The sequence below is a fragment of the Xiphophorus maculatus genome, chromosome 7 (genome assembly GCF_002775205.1).
Source record: "Xiphophorus maculatus strain JP 163 A chromosome 7, X_maculatus-5.0-male, whole genome shotgun sequence".
NCBI classification, from domain to species: Eukaryota; Metazoa; Chordata; class Actinopteri; order Cyprinodontiformes; family Poeciliidae; genus Xiphophorus; species Xiphophorus maculatus.
Genome location: NC_036449.1, coordinates 11694430 through 11709651, shown reverse-complemented (window position 1 = coordinate 11709651; position 15222 = coordinate 11694430). Strand labels below are relative to the sequence as shown.

General features: G+C 38.2%; 1 protein-coding gene across 9 annotated transcripts in view; it reads left to right on the top strand.

Annotated features, from left to right (window-relative positions):
• The window catches only part of LOC102225344 (guanine nucleotide exchange factor DBS-like), a 41394-nt gene that overhangs the window by 4847 nt on the left and 21325 nt on the right, over positions 1-15222 (top strand). For 2 of the 9 annotated variants that reach the window (XM_023336269.1, XM_023336273.1), the window contains exons 1-3: positions 4673-5198; positions 11844-11927; positions 14557-14671. In XM_023336269.1, the coding sequence (XP_023192037.1) occupies positions 4745-5198; positions 11844-11927; positions 14557-14671 (653 nt within the window). In that variant the 5' untranslated portion in view covers positions 4673-4744. Of the gene's footprint in view, positions 1-765; positions 1101-1412; positions 1705-4672; positions 5199-11843; positions 11928-14556; positions 14672-15222 lie in introns of those variants that run through there. The other 7 variants (XM_023336271.1, XM_023336275.1, XM_023336268.1 and 4 more) reach the window with 7 other exon arrangements.

Sequence of the window (15222 nt, the reverse complement as noted above, 5' to 3'; positions counted from 1 at the left end):
TGGGCTGTAGATGACATGTCTGTTAAAATGATGTTGTGTGCAGTTGCCTCATCAGCATGCAAGAGCGCTTCTCTTTACTAAGCCTGTAAACACAGAGCTGCCTTTTACTTGCCAGCTTTAACTACCAACCAGGGCCAAACACTGACACAAAACACACATAAACTTAAAAGCTTCCCAGAAAGCGTCCTCTGAGCTGAAGGAGTACCCCCCTGTGCTTGCTCTTTGACTTCAGTTACTCAACATATTGACTCTGAAAGATGAAAACGTGCAGTATAAAGTTTTCAGACTGTTATAGTAGTTTTTTTGTTGCTGTTGTTTTTTCACACAACGGGTTTCAGCAGTTTCCAGTCCTTCATGTGATCCTGTTGTTCATCAGGCGTTGGATGTGTGAAAGAATTTACAATTGAAAAGCAGATTAGTTGAGGAGCAGAGGAGTATAATTAGCCTGAGAAGCAGAAGGGGATTTGCCTTCCACCGGCTGCCCTCTGCTTCTGTTGCACTCGACCTTCCTTCCCTCTTGTCTTACTTGCCGCTGCGGCAAGTAAGACAGTCAGTTGTTGCATTTGCGTGGAGGTATGAGTGTCAGTGTGTGTGAGTGTACCCTCCCGTTCTCACCTCCAGAGTGAACAGTTTTGGTTAGAGAGGTTGTGCAGAGAGTGACTCAGCTCTTTCTAATTCTGCCGGCTTTGCACAGCGTCGTTTCCTCGAGTCCCCAATGTGGCACTGCAGCGGACGCTGGACTGGTGTTGTACCCAGTGCAGAGATGTCCTCACTGAATGCATGTGAGATCCTTTGGTTGTGATCCTGACTAACTTGGCACAAAAATAGCCAGGTGTCCGTCCATGTCTGGATTTGGGCAGTGCGTTTTGGAGTCTGTTAGAGTGTGCAGCTGAGAGGTCTCCTTGGATGCCAGTTTCTGTTTGAAGTCCAGCGGCCTGCTGTCATGTCCCTGCCTGAGTTTCTCCGGGAGGGTGGAGAGGCATCCTGCCGGCTCATGAACCGCCTTAGTCATCTGATCCAGAACTTGGACATCTCAGGACTGGGTTCTTCTTTCCCATTCAGCCCTGCCAGTCGCAAGAACTCCTGGAGGGACTGGGATGGTAAGAGGAGGAAACCTTCTTCAGTTTTAGCATGTTTGTGTTAAAGTCCTATCTTTCCACGACTGCAACTCTGCAGTGCTGCAGATTTGTAGGCAAAGCGTGGACGCAGACACTCTGTGTGTCTGTGTTGTGCATAACATATTCATCTGGCCAATAGTTCTGCAGGGCAACATGCCCAGAGCCCCACAAAGTGTTTCCTGTGGGCTTCCCTTGTTTCCCACTGGGTCTGTTTTGTGTCTTTGGTGTGTATCACATTTTGTGTGTGTAAGAGTGCATGACTGCGCAGCTTAAATAGCCTCCTCATTTTCTAGCTCACCGATCTCTGCAGCTGCACTGACATTTTTCCATAGGAGAAAAGGATTTCTCAGCAAATGCGGCATTTGCAGCATGCAGCACCTTGCCGGCAGAAGGGCTGCTGCAATGGAAAAGGAACTGGGGTTTCAGATTGGCATCCTGTTAGGTCGTTTCCACCTTTGAGACATTGTTTTTTGGGACTATTTTAAAAAGGAGGTCTAGTGCACAGCAATGAAAAGAATAGTAAGGAAAACGAGGAAACGTTCTTCTGAATCAGAGAGAGGGATACCAATGGTACCACTTAAGTCAAGTGAGTTGATAATATCTGTTCTTGTATAGACATTCTTGTTTTGAGAGCTTTTTGTTTCTTATAGGTTGCAGCATTTTGAAGCTAATGTTTATATTTTTTAAATACCTTCAGCTGTTTTCTTATTTTTCACAAACATTGCTCTTGGACATCTTGCCTTGTTCTGTTTCTGGACACATGTTTATGTTGTAAGCTACAATTATAGTTTATACATATAAATTTTACAAGCCTAACTAATTTTGGAGGATCGACTCGACATAACGGCATGTCCTTCATAAGTAGTGTGATCATGCTGGAACTGCATGGTTTCCTGTGAAGGTTTTTATTTCCTTCCAGCTCTGGAAAAGTCATTATTCTTACTGAAAAGACAACAAGAATTTGAAAGGCAAATCACTGGTTCTTATGTCTTTATAGACTGTGCAGCTTTTTTAAAAAAAACCTTATATTCTGAACATTGTGAGATAAAAGATTTATTAAGGTCTTTGATTTTTTTTAAATGATTACACAAGTTTGAATTTAGTGTGAATTTTCTCTACTCTACACAGGCTCAATTTATGCACACTCATACAGCACAGTCAAGTTTTCAACTTTTTATTTGAGGTGAAGTTGAAGGAGGTCTTCCTTCTTCATTTTTCCACTCACTTTGTACACTAGTACCACCGTACCGCAGACCGTGTAACAGGTTGATGCTCCCACCACAGTGCTTGATGTGGCGTTCTTCTTCTGTTGGAAGAAGTTGGAAGTTCCTGGTTTGTTCTGAAACATCTTGAACATTTTGGATTTATTTTAGGGTGAGAGTTTGGCTAAGGTGGTTCAAGCTGCTGGCTCTTTCCACAGGACAATGTTACATCTATTAACGCTCATGCAATGACTGTGCTCACAATCTCTTTATTATTATTTCTGTCACTCATACATGAACATAACCAGCAGACTTTCGGCAGTCGTCACGCTCTTATGATCTCACCGTTGACAGCGTGGCCGCATGCTACAGACATAGCATGCTATGTCTGCACACATCAAAAGTAGTTCTACAGTAAGTGGCTAATGTTAGACTCTCTGAATAGCATGTCCAAATCTCTGACCTGTTGAAAACCAATGACCTATACATAAAAGGCACATCTGTAAAAGGAAACCAACCATTTTAGATGAACTCTACCAATTCTGTCATCCAGATTTAAGGTAGATTTGAAGACTTCAAAGAGTATGTGGTGAGTAATGTGCTAAAGGGCATTAAAGCCATTCTTTTGACCTGGTATATATTAGAGCCTCCATGGACTATAGAAAAATGAACAATTATAATTGTGCACCCCGGCCTTTAAATGCTCTTGAAGTTTTATATTAAATAATTCTTCCAACCTGAAAAAATATCACTTCAAATAAATAATTAAAAGCCCAACATTTCAATAATATTAATGCATATGTCACTGCACGATACTGTCTGAGTAGAACTGCTTATGGTATATACTGTACATACATCTAATCTGTTTCAAAACTCACCAGAATTTCAGATTGAGTAAAACAGAGGCTGTTGAGGTTAAAGAGGCATGTGTTTGATGGATGCTCCTCTGTTTGTTTTTAACAAAAGCAAACCCAGTCTAGTCACATGTTCAGATACATGACATATGCCTCATTGTTCCGATGAGCAGTTTGTAAATATTTGCTCCTTCGGTCTCTCCAGTGGAGTTTTCCTTTTATAATGTGATTTTAAAAAAAGAAGTGGCCATAAACGCAACGTGTGGGTGGATGAATTTATAGTTCCCTCAAAGACCGGCCGGCTGCTTCCTCGTTCATACTCGTGGTTGTTTTTAAAGATTGACCCTCTGTGGTTTTAAACAACTCCTGCAGACTGACCTCAGCTCTTTATACAGCAATCTATATGTCCAGAATTTAATTAATGTGCCTCAATTGGTCTTCTATTTTTATTAGAAAAATTTTAGAAGAAATAGAAACAGAAGCAAATGAAATAGTCTTGTGTAGATTTGCACAATGAGTATAAAACATGATGTATTTGTGCCTCTTGTTTGTTTTAAGACACTAGTCTGTAAGGCTTTTAAAGCCATGGTTTTGACACTGATAGCTTCCTGTATTCCACTGGTCGCAAAGCAAACACTCATGTAAATTATCCTGCCATCCCAACACCACCTTTTAAAAAAACAAACAAAAAAAAGCCCTATGCAAATTCAAGCTTACATAACAAACTCCCACAAGAAAAACATAACTTTCTCTCACATTTTAGCACCACTGACTGACTGACTTAAAGTAGATAATGACGGGGTTGAAAGACTGATATTAGTGTCCATTACCTTGCTTTGACTGAAATCTCTTTTCTGGGTTTTGTTGAAATTGAATCTTAATTGCCATATTCTGTCAAGAAACAGTGTCTTTCTTCAAATGAGGTCTCCTCAGAATCGGCTCTTTCAGTGAGTTTGTAAGAATGGGGTCATTTGAGTGGAGTAAACGAGAATAGAAGCGTTCAGTCGACAGACTTTGAACGGTTAAATGGGGTTGCAGGCAGTGTTTGAAAGGGCTGGGCAGAATGGGAGCTTTGTACTTCTGGTGCACATTTCCAGAGATAAGCCAATCGGCTATACCAGGTTTGGCTGCCCTAGGTAAATGAGCACTGAGAGCTACAGTATTTATAACATGTTTTAGCATATCTTTCCTGGGATAGCTAAATCGTTATCCTGTATCTCAGTAGCTGCTGGCAGTGGATGTATTTTACAAGTCAGACTCAGGTTTGAGAGCAGGTTGGATGCATTGTTCTTTTAGGCGATAGAGGAAACTAGTTGGGTTATCACTGAGGACTGGGTAGAGCACTACACTGTAGCTTTTGTATGCAGGGGAGGTAACCTGAGGTTGAAAAAGGAAGTCCTTTCAGTGAGTGATGTCTGCAGGCAGTGGAGCACCTGCACAGGCTGCATGCATTTTTTTGGGGAAAGGTGGAGTCAGCATGGGAGAGAAGCTGTTCGTGTGACACTCCTGCACAGCTTCATGGAGCAAATGTTACAGAAGAGTCGCGAGCCTGGAGTAGACTACACAACAGATGGCAAATTCAAGCTTCCTCATGGAGGAGGATGTGGACCTCGGGTTAGATTGTGGGTTTAGCACAAAGGAAAACCAGGAGCTAACTCTGGCAGAACATATGATTGTAGATTCCGATGAATGCCTAGAAAAGCAAGTCTTGGATTTGTTTGTGACTGCAGGTTGGACAGAGTTTCTGTCTACTGGTAAGGAGCAAAGAGAGGGGGTTCCAGGAGGAGATGGAAAGAGACAAGCGGATGGAGAGGAGATCTGGGCTGATAGAGTTTTAGTGGACAGCGGAGAGAATGAACGAATGATGGAAGAAAAGACAGATAATCGGACTGAGGAAGAGATGGATGAAGATCTGCATACACGTTTGAATCCTAAAGACGAGTGTGGATGTCGTCATGTTCGGATTTCTCTTGAAGAGGTGGAGAGATTCTACAAATTTTCCTGTCGTTGCCACTGGCTCTGTGGTAGGTGTTGCACAGCTGATATGAATGTGACTCAAAGTATTTTAATTGAGATTTAGATCTAGAGATGCACCAATCAGAAATTTGCTAAAGGTTTGACCCACTGATATGCTGTATTCAGTTTCTTGTTAAAAGCTCTAACAGACAGCAATAGAATATTAGTTTTAGTTTTACTTTTTTCTTGCCTTCCTGTTGTGTGTGATCAATATTAATTTACATTGCATCAATGAAAATTGCCATTGTAAAACAGCATTATATTCATATCTAAAAATGAAAGCAAAATAGATGGTTGGAATTTGAAAATGGCTTTAGTATCTTATATGTGTATTTTGTGTGGTTTGTGCTGTTAGCATGACAAAAAAACGACAGTCTTCATGTGTCGTTCTTAGAGAATGTAAGTCCTCACTTTAACTCTGGGAGTTTTTCCAAAATTTCCAAATCAAAAATGTTCCATGACACACATAAGCTGAAACCTCAAAAGGATTCAAACGCAGCACTTTTACTCTTCTGAGCCTTCCTGTTTTCTGTTGGAAGTCTTGCTCTCTCTCACTCTTTCCTAAATAAACCAAAGACTGAGTAAGAGATGGATGAAGATCTGTATACACGTTTGGATCCTAAAGTCCAGTGTGGATGTCGTCATGTTTGGATTTCTCTTGAAGAGGTGGTTTCTTTTTAAACACCTTTTGACATTTGTGTGTTTCATCCGAATTAATATTTGAAAACTTCACTGAAACTAAAACTGAAAACAGCTAACGCCGAGCCTTGTTGTTCTTTACGTGAACTTTTGCGTTCAGTGATCTGAAAAAGATTGGATTTCAGTCAGACCAGTTCAAGATCAAAAGTATCCAAACTCTGTTGCCAGCCAATTTTTTCAAAGCATCTCTTATTTATTCATCCTACAGGTTGAATAAAGATTCAGCTACGAAAATTGAGAGTCGAATAGAGTCGGTGTAGATTTTTTATTTCTTTTCCAGTTCTGCAAACATTTTTTCCGCACCACAACAGTTTGATGAAGAAATCTGCAGCTGCTCTGTGCTCCATCACTGTTTCTGTGTGTAAGACGCCGAGTTGGTTTTATTCTTTTATTCTTCATAGACCTTTGCTATGAATGAAGAAAAACCTTGGAACTGATTTGGATTTTAGTTTGTTTCAGATTGTTTCTTTTGCTCTGTTTCTAAAACTGTGTGCGGTCTCACACTTCAATTATTTGATTATCAGATGAGCTCTGATAATCATCACCATCACCTTAGACACCAAACGTTTTGGTGTCATCTGAGCCGTCTCACCTTTTGTGTTCCTTCATATTGCATGACCTGTCACGAGTCTGCAGACAGCACTTTGCTTTATCTGTGCCTCTACTCTTCTTCACGGCCATTGCTGTAGTCTTACTTGTGACTATCTGTTGCATCTCCCCCATTTTTCTGATAATATACACACTATTACCTTGAAAAAACGAGCCACTGATTGTGTGGAAATTCACTCTAAAAGGCTGAATCATATTTTAAGCAAGAAAACATGCAACTCTAATTGTTAGCAATATTTTTTAAATGTTACTGTAACCAATGTTTTGTTTTGTTGGAGAAGCTTGATGATGTTTTTTATGTCAAAAACAGAGAACCAACATTTCAGTTCCGCCTTCTGGTCCTGTTTAATCTGTGTCAGTAGTGGCAGGCGGTCCAGGTGTTGTCACTGTGACCCACTAACGTTTGACTCGTCAGCCATAAACGTGAGCCCAAGCGGACACTAATCCCAAACCCTGAGCCTTATTAAGAACATTAACGCTTGAATTGGCAGCTGAGCTGTGAGTTGGCGTGTGTGTGTGTGTGTGTGTGTGTGTGTGTGTGTGTGTGTGTGTGTGTGTGTGTGTGTGTGTGTGCGTGCGTGTGTGTGTGTGCGTGTGTGGGCGTGTGTGTGTGGTAGGGTTTGGGCGTCGGAAAGGAATTCTTTTGTCACTAAAGACCAGAAAGGTTTCCTTAGTTGCAGAAAGTTAGCATTTTTAATAAGGTGTTGGGCAATATTCTTATCTTAATAGACGTCTGAAAAACACACCAGAGTTTACCATGCTTCTATCTGATTTGACAGATTTGTGATATTGTTTTATATTTAAATTTAATTTAGGACATTTGGATGGTTTCAAACAGACTTTGTTAGTTTTCTTAGAACAACAATGCAATAAATGATAGATCTTTTTTCCTGTGTGTGGAATAGAAAGACGGACTTCATTAAAATTTCAGAATCAGCACATCCTCTCTAAAGATTATATTTGAAGTCCTCCAACAAATATAGTCGTTTCATCAAATTTTTAGAACTGACAGAGCTGTAGGGAAAACAGAGCTGTATTTCTGTAATCTCCACAATACCCAAACAGCTCTTCTTTATTCCCAGTTGTGCTGTCCACATAATGATGTTCATTATCCACGAATGAAGAAAACATAGAACAGTGGGGAACATTTCCTGGAGGGAGCAGCCTACCAAAACTAATCCAAGAATTCAACGACAGCCGGGAGATTATGAAAGGTCACGGGATCTACATCTAAACCTCTCCAGGCCTCACTTGCCTTTAGTTTTCGCGATTCAACAAAAAAACAAGATTGAGCCAAAATGACATTCATGGGAGAGTCCCTGGAGGAAAATGATGACTTACCAATAAGAATAGAAAGACCAATCGCACATTTACCTAAAAACATCCTGGTGATTCCCATGTCATTAACTTACAACAGTTCAGTAGAAGAACATCATATTAGCAGTAAAACATGGCGGTGGTAGTGCGATGGTCTGGGTTTGCTTTGCTGACTCAGAACCTCATTGTGATCATTAAAACGGTTATACAAAGAAAAGTGGGCCAGAAGTCCTCCACCCCAGTTGTCATAAACGCTTCATGGCAGATGTTGCTATCAGATAAACAGTAGTTCTTTTACACAGGACAAAGTTTATTTGGACATATTTTTCCTTTATAAATAGATTCTTTGTTTGAAGACTTTTTGTATTTACTTAGGTTAACTTAGTCTGACACTTGTTTAATTACCTAAGCAAACACTTTTTCACAGAGCTTCATTTTTTCTACTTCCACTATATCCATCAATAAATACTGTTCCAATAGATTCGTTTGCAATCTTGGTTATTCGTAGAACTACCAAGCTTCATAGTGTTGCTTTTTTTGCTGTAAAGATGTACAGGATGTTCAGTTCTCTCCTTTTTGGAGTTTAAGGTTCATTTATCGTGAGATCACCCTCCGATACTGGCTCTCGTTTCACAGAAACGGCCCTCGGGACTTTTCCAATTGAGCAAGAAGTGTGGTGAAAGGATATTTGCACACGTTGATGAAGAAAATGTCCAGGAAAAAATGGGCTGAAGCTGAAACTGGACATTAATGAGGGGATTTTTCAGAAACAAAATAGCCTCTTTCTAGCCTGATTGAGCGGCTGGTTTTGATGTGATATGCGTGGGAGTTTCTGGGGGTAGGGTGTGGCTGGTGGAGTAAGTGATATCAGGTCAGAGAGAGGAAACTGATGGAGGTCTCTTTGTGAGCTTCAGTGCATGTGAAGCATGAGAGAGGCTGCAGCTTTGTGTCCGAACACCCAAGGCCATGCTGACCGTTATTAATCATGGTTACATCGCTTTACAAAGTCGCTATCCTCACAGAGATAGACGTTTATTTGCTTTGATTCATATTCGTCTGCCTTGGTAGAGGAGAAAGGAACTAAGCTTAAAGTGACGTATGGAGAACAATCAGTGAGCAGTTCCTGATTGAGTCATGCTAACTAGAAAACGCTGAAAAGTTCAAGTTAGGTCTGATGCAGAAACAATGAACAACCTCTTGGAAATTTTTCCAATTAATTCTGCACATATTAATTTAAGAGGAATCTTTGCTTAAACACATATAACAAAGTCAGTCAGTATGTATCATCCATACTTATTTGGCTTGATAAAGGGTTATAAAGAATAGACCTCGGTTCTGTTTTATCTACTGTAGTGATTGAATAATTGATGACTTAACCTATTTATAATAGCTTTACAATTCCCTTCTTCACTTTGTGTATTTTTATAAGGTAACAGTGTGTATTTACTCCTTGCTGTGTAAGATTAGTGTGACCTGGGTGTCAACATCAGTGAACTCCAGCTGTCTTTTAAGATTTGAAACCATCTGTTTCAGAGGTTATGTTGGATAAAGCCTCAGCGGTGCCACAACATTGGCTCTGGGTCAGTTCTTTTTGAACCACATGCTGCCATATTGCCCCAACTTGCTTCCATTTTGGATCAGTCCGTTTTGTATCCATGCACGTCACTAGCATGTCAGCAGAATTCTCTTTTTAGTTGATCAAGATAAATTGAAACTAAAAAAAAATACTGTAAACTATCAATTGTGTCAAAGGTCTCCAAGGTAATGAATTATTGGAAAGTTATTACAAAACAGCTCATTTTCATAACCAGGTCCAAATAAATATAAAAGTTCAAAATTTACAAAATGACTGACCATCCAGATGTTGCATTCTTTCATTTTTTTCTTTCATTTATTTTTAAGAATCTCATAAATATGGCTTGAAATTAAATTTCTGCCAATTTTGTCTACTATTGTCTATATTTCTTCGTATATATATATACATATGCGTGTCTGTTGTGTTAAATTAGTAGTTTTCTAATATGTTAATGAATGATGCTGTTTGTTTCTCTCATTGGTTAGTATCTCACTGTTGTCACTTCCTATGACCCTAAAGTGTTTTTACATTTCATAAAAATGATCTTGTTCTTATTTATGTTATTTTGTTACTTGGGCTCAGGTAGAAAAATTATCCATCTCTCTATGTGACAAATATTTTATAACTAAATAGTGTGTTTGTTTGGCTACTCTAAACAAACAGATTATTTATTGTTTAGGTGCAAGAGAAATGTAGTAACCGGAGAAGAAAAAAAAACTATACATATCAACAAAATGTAGTTTAAAGCATATTCTCTCTTTCAAAAACAGTCTATTGGCTCTGGTTGTATGGTTTGGATCGGATCAGAAGAGAAGATCAAATTGTCAGAACAATAATAGTTGGAAGCATGTGCTTTATTTAAATACATAGTTCTTTGTTCAGATTTGTTTAGGAAGTGTTTACATTTCTCATATTTGTTTCAGGGTACTCCCTTGCATTCCTGTAACTGTTTTGTTGTGCTTAACTTCCTATTTTCTTGACATTTAGTTTTTCTTGATATATATATATATATATACAGCTCTGGAAAAAATTCAGAGTAAACTGCAGTGAACCCCATTGAAAACTTCCTGGTTTTTCCACCAAATATTGATTTCTGAACTCTTCTCGGGTTAAAACATTAGTATTGTTGTTTCTAAATGAACATAAACTTGTTTTCTTTGCATTATTTGAGGTCTGAAAGCTCTGCATCTTTCTCGTTATTTTGGCTATTCCTCATTTTCTGCAAATAAATATTAAATTTTTGCTTGAAGTTTAGTAGTTCATAGAATAAAAGAACAATGTCCATTTTACTCAAACTCATAAAAAGTAAAATCAGAGAAACTGCTCATTTTAAGTGGTGTCTTAATTTTTTCCAGAGCTGTATATACGTGTGACAAAAACAGTGATTTCTTACACAAACTAATTAGACATTTTGATTTGTTTAAACCTGAATAAAAGAAGTGTTTTAAGAATCGTACCTGTAGGATGATAGCTACAGTTTCTTTAACGGTACAACTCAGAGTGATATTTGCATGGAGTGATTTGGAGCAATCAGTATTTTACCTGCCATCTGGTGGGGATCGACACCGAAGCAGAGATCTGTTATCTTACTCTAACAACAGTTATCTAATCAATCTCACGAATACAAGCGACGTGGTGTAGACTATCTTGGCCTTTACTGTCAATAACAATAGACTTCTAGTTGAATTTCACTTCAGTTAAATGTGTTTGTATGACACCAATATATACAAGCTTTGAGAAAGCATTGGCCCAATTCATGTCCAGTTGAACAGAAAGCATTTCGGCCAAATTTAGTTTAATCATGATATACCAAGAGACAGTGTGGTGAAATGTGCATTGAGTTGGTGATTTCTGAAGCTGCTCCCTGCTTTTAACAAGTATGTGACAACAGTGGATAGGAACTACTTAATTTTAACCTCTAGCAGAAATAGGTTCGGTATGAATGGTCATCTATTTCGACCGGCTTGAGATTTGCATTGCAAGGAAGTAGATGCACAAAAAGACCAAAAGACCTGAAGCAGGTGTCTTTTGACCAGGGGTTGTGATTGGACAGTCTGTAGAGGAGGGTATGGTGTTAATCAATAGCCTCACCTGTGAGCTCTGTCCATTGAAGAGACACAGGAGTACATCCTATGGAAGGAAGGTCACAAAAACCCAAGGAGACTTAAATGAAATTTTATTGAGCCACTGTACGTTTTATCCCAATGAATCAGGATTTTTCATCAACATTCAGAATTCTGATCATTTGTAACTGTTTAGCTGCTTAACTCTAAATTGTCAGAATTGTTGCATTTGTAGCTATAATTTATTTATTTTTTATTTATTTATTTTTTTTAAAAAAGGATGCCTGTTCAAAATGTATATTTATCAGTATTATTTGCAGATTTTTTAAGGTTTGATTGATGGATGGGTGGTTGATGGATAAATATTTGAATTTGCTCCTTTTTTCCAGATGAGATCATGCAGCTGGACACCAATCCCCCCCGCGCTGCTGACATCACGCCTGATCTCAGAAAACAGTTTGCCTTCCTTTCAGGTGACAGTTTTATGTTTTTATCTTCTCTCCGTGGTTACATTTATGCCTATTTTAACTGTGTCCAATTCATATATGCTTTATGTTTTATCTCTGGACAGATAATATTTGACATTCAATTGTCATGCCTGTCCCTTTCCTCTTTACTTCCTTTCTGACCTTAGCGGCAAATATCTTCTGCTTAGTCGCTTCTTTCCTGGATCTATTTTTGACAAAAACTCTCACAGTACTCTTCATTTTTTTTAATGGAGCTACTCCATCATCTCCTAGGATAAAATAAAAAAACTGTCCTCTGTTTTTATTTTTGCGACCTTGTGGATGCAGCAGACACTGGGAACATTTTGAAAAACCCAAAGCAGACGCTGAAAGCATGACCATGCACTTGCTGTTGCCATGGTGATGGGACAAGAAAAGGCAGGCGGATTGATATTCCAGTCTCATGTGCTGACAGAGCAGCTGTTGCTTGGAGGGAGGTAGACGGGGTGTGTGTGGGGGCGTGTGTGTGTGTGAGAGAGAGAGAGATTGATTGAGTTTGTCAAGGTCGTCAACAACAAGCAAAGTGTTGCAGCATCTCTGTTTCATTTTTTAGCATTTTAGCATTTTTATTCTTTCTTCAGTTGTGTGATTTTGCTAAAAATAAATTTTTTAATACTCAGAGATGCACTGATCAGGCGTTTTCTGTCTTAACCTGCTGATTTCAATCATGTTCTCTTTTTGTGTTCTATTCATTTCATTCATTTATGTATTTATTTATAAAATGCTTTAAAATCCAAAGGCACCCAAAGTGCTCTGCAGGGGAATCAAATAATACACAGCTTGAAAAATTAGCAGTAAAATCATCAATTACTTAGGACTTACCTGGTAAAATAAGGGTTTAAAAAATGCCTACAGTTTTGTTGACAGAGGAAGTATTTTACATGTAATCCCTACATTTTGTTTGATGCATTTCCCTAAATCTCACGCTGTTGATAGATGCGTTTAAAGAACGAAAATGGTGGAAGCTCTTAGTTTTGATGCATTAAACAAATATCAGCTATTTCAGTATCTGATCTGACCCATCAGGCCAAATCAATTAGCCATTTTCAATCTTTGGCCGATTGATTGGTGCGTCTTTAATAGACATTGCCTTTAAAACCAAATCCATTAATTCAGTGTTTTGAAAAAAATATTATTTTAAAAATAAATCAATTTGAAAGGCTTTCTCATATTATCTGTCAACATGTATTTGAATTTATAATTCAGGTCATTTCCCAAAAATTGATCAAAACTGTCAAACACAGTTTTTGATTGCTAATTTTCCAACTTTTTCTTTTTTTTTCTGCATTTGCTATGAGGGAGTTTGTCATCTTGTGTAGATCATAGGTCCCTATATTCTGCAAGACTTTGCTGTTCCTCAGGTTGTTTTTTTTCCCCCAACAAGACAAGTTAAGCTGTGTTAAATGCCAAAGACACTGATATCAACTTATTGAAATCAATAAGTTGCATAATCAATAAGCTGCATATTATGTAAGAACTCCTGAGTTTTGTTAGTGGGACATCTGTGCTCTTATATGCTTTGCAGCATCTTGCTGACCTTGTAGCTCTGCTTCTTAGTTGTCCTCACTGGCTACATAAACATGTGGGGTTTTTTTTAATCATTTTTCCTGAATCTTCTGTTGAGCCTCAGGTATGATGAACATCTCTGCACAATTGGTTTTTGCCTCATATACTCACCAAGCAGTCCAGCTCTACCTCCCACTGCTTAGCAGGATGTGAAATTAGGTCAAAGTCTCATCACTATTCCCTATTGTCTTTTGTTGTTGTTCATTCATAACCACATTTCTATTTGGCTGTTTATCATTGATTATTTTAGGTTCAGTACAATCATAGCCATATTTTATAAATATATGAGCACAGAAAAAAAACATTTGAAAATTTCTATTTACATAGGGCTGCCATGTCTGATCCAGGGGAACTGTAGCACACCCTAGCTACAGCGGTGGAGTCACCTCTGCTAATCTAATTTTTTTATGTGAGGAATCAGTTTTGAAGTAATAAAAAAAACATTACAAATAGTTTTAGCAATCAAATAAAGATACCGGTTTTTCAGTATCTTTTTTACACAAGGGTCTAACTCAAACATGATTATCTAATTAATTTTATTTTAAACAGTAACAGCTTAATAAGGGTTATAGGTGGTACTTATTCAACTTCCTCACTGCGACTCTTTTTATCGGTGGAAATATTTCTAGAATCCGGAAGTTCTTGGAAGTAAAGTAAAAGCCTAATAACATTCTTTCAGCCAGCTGACAAGCAGTAAACATTAGTCTTCTACATTGGTGTTACATTAGTCTTAATACTGAAGGCAAACAAACTACAGGACGTCATTTGACATCTCATTAAAATGATTTAGACAGATTTAAGCTGAAAAATGTTGCTCTTTTAACTCTTTTAATCTCATGTTGTGGAACTGTTTCATCAGCTCACTGCAGCCTTTGATTCTTCTCTTTCTTTCTAAATTTGAAAAGGATTTTCCTTCACAGACTAATAATAATGATGGTTTCAGTTTTAACCCTGTTCATACAGTGTTTGTACAAAATTCCTTTAAATTCAAAGCTGAAATGTTCAACGTTTCTCTTTCACTGTCTTCCAGGCGGTAGAGGAGATAACGGCAGTCCCATCATTGTGTTTCCAGAGTTTCCTGCATTTGGGGAAATCACGGACAGAGAGTTTCACAACGTCCTAACCTATCTAACAAGTGTGCCTAGGTAAGGTCTGTTTCTGACCGACTGCAGCAGACGGAGGCAGAGGATGAAAATCCTGGCTGTTTTTCTTATTTCCTCTATCTCAACTTGTTTTTCTTGTTTCTTATCTTTTTTTTTTACATTCATGACTTCATCTTCTCTTTCTCTTCAATCTGCTGCACTTTTGTGGTTTTTGGAAAATTATTAATTCATGGATAGGATGCTTCAAGTGAAAGCAAAACTGAAAGTGATGATGAATCTTATTAGACACTCAATAAATGTTATTTGTGTGAGTATAAAATCTACCACTAGGTGGCAGTGGATCCCAGTACAGATCTCTGGTACTGGGATCCAAGAAGCTTTAGACACAGTGACTTCTGTAAGATTTCAAAAGTGTAAATTGGGGTTCCTGTTTAAGATAACTAAATGCATCCACATTTTTGCTCACAAGGTCAGATCAATTTCGAAAAGGGATGAGAGCCTCAGATATAAGACATTTTTTACCTCCAAATATGCCAACAAATATCCGTTTATTTAAATATACATATAGTTATAACATATATGTACAGTTCAGA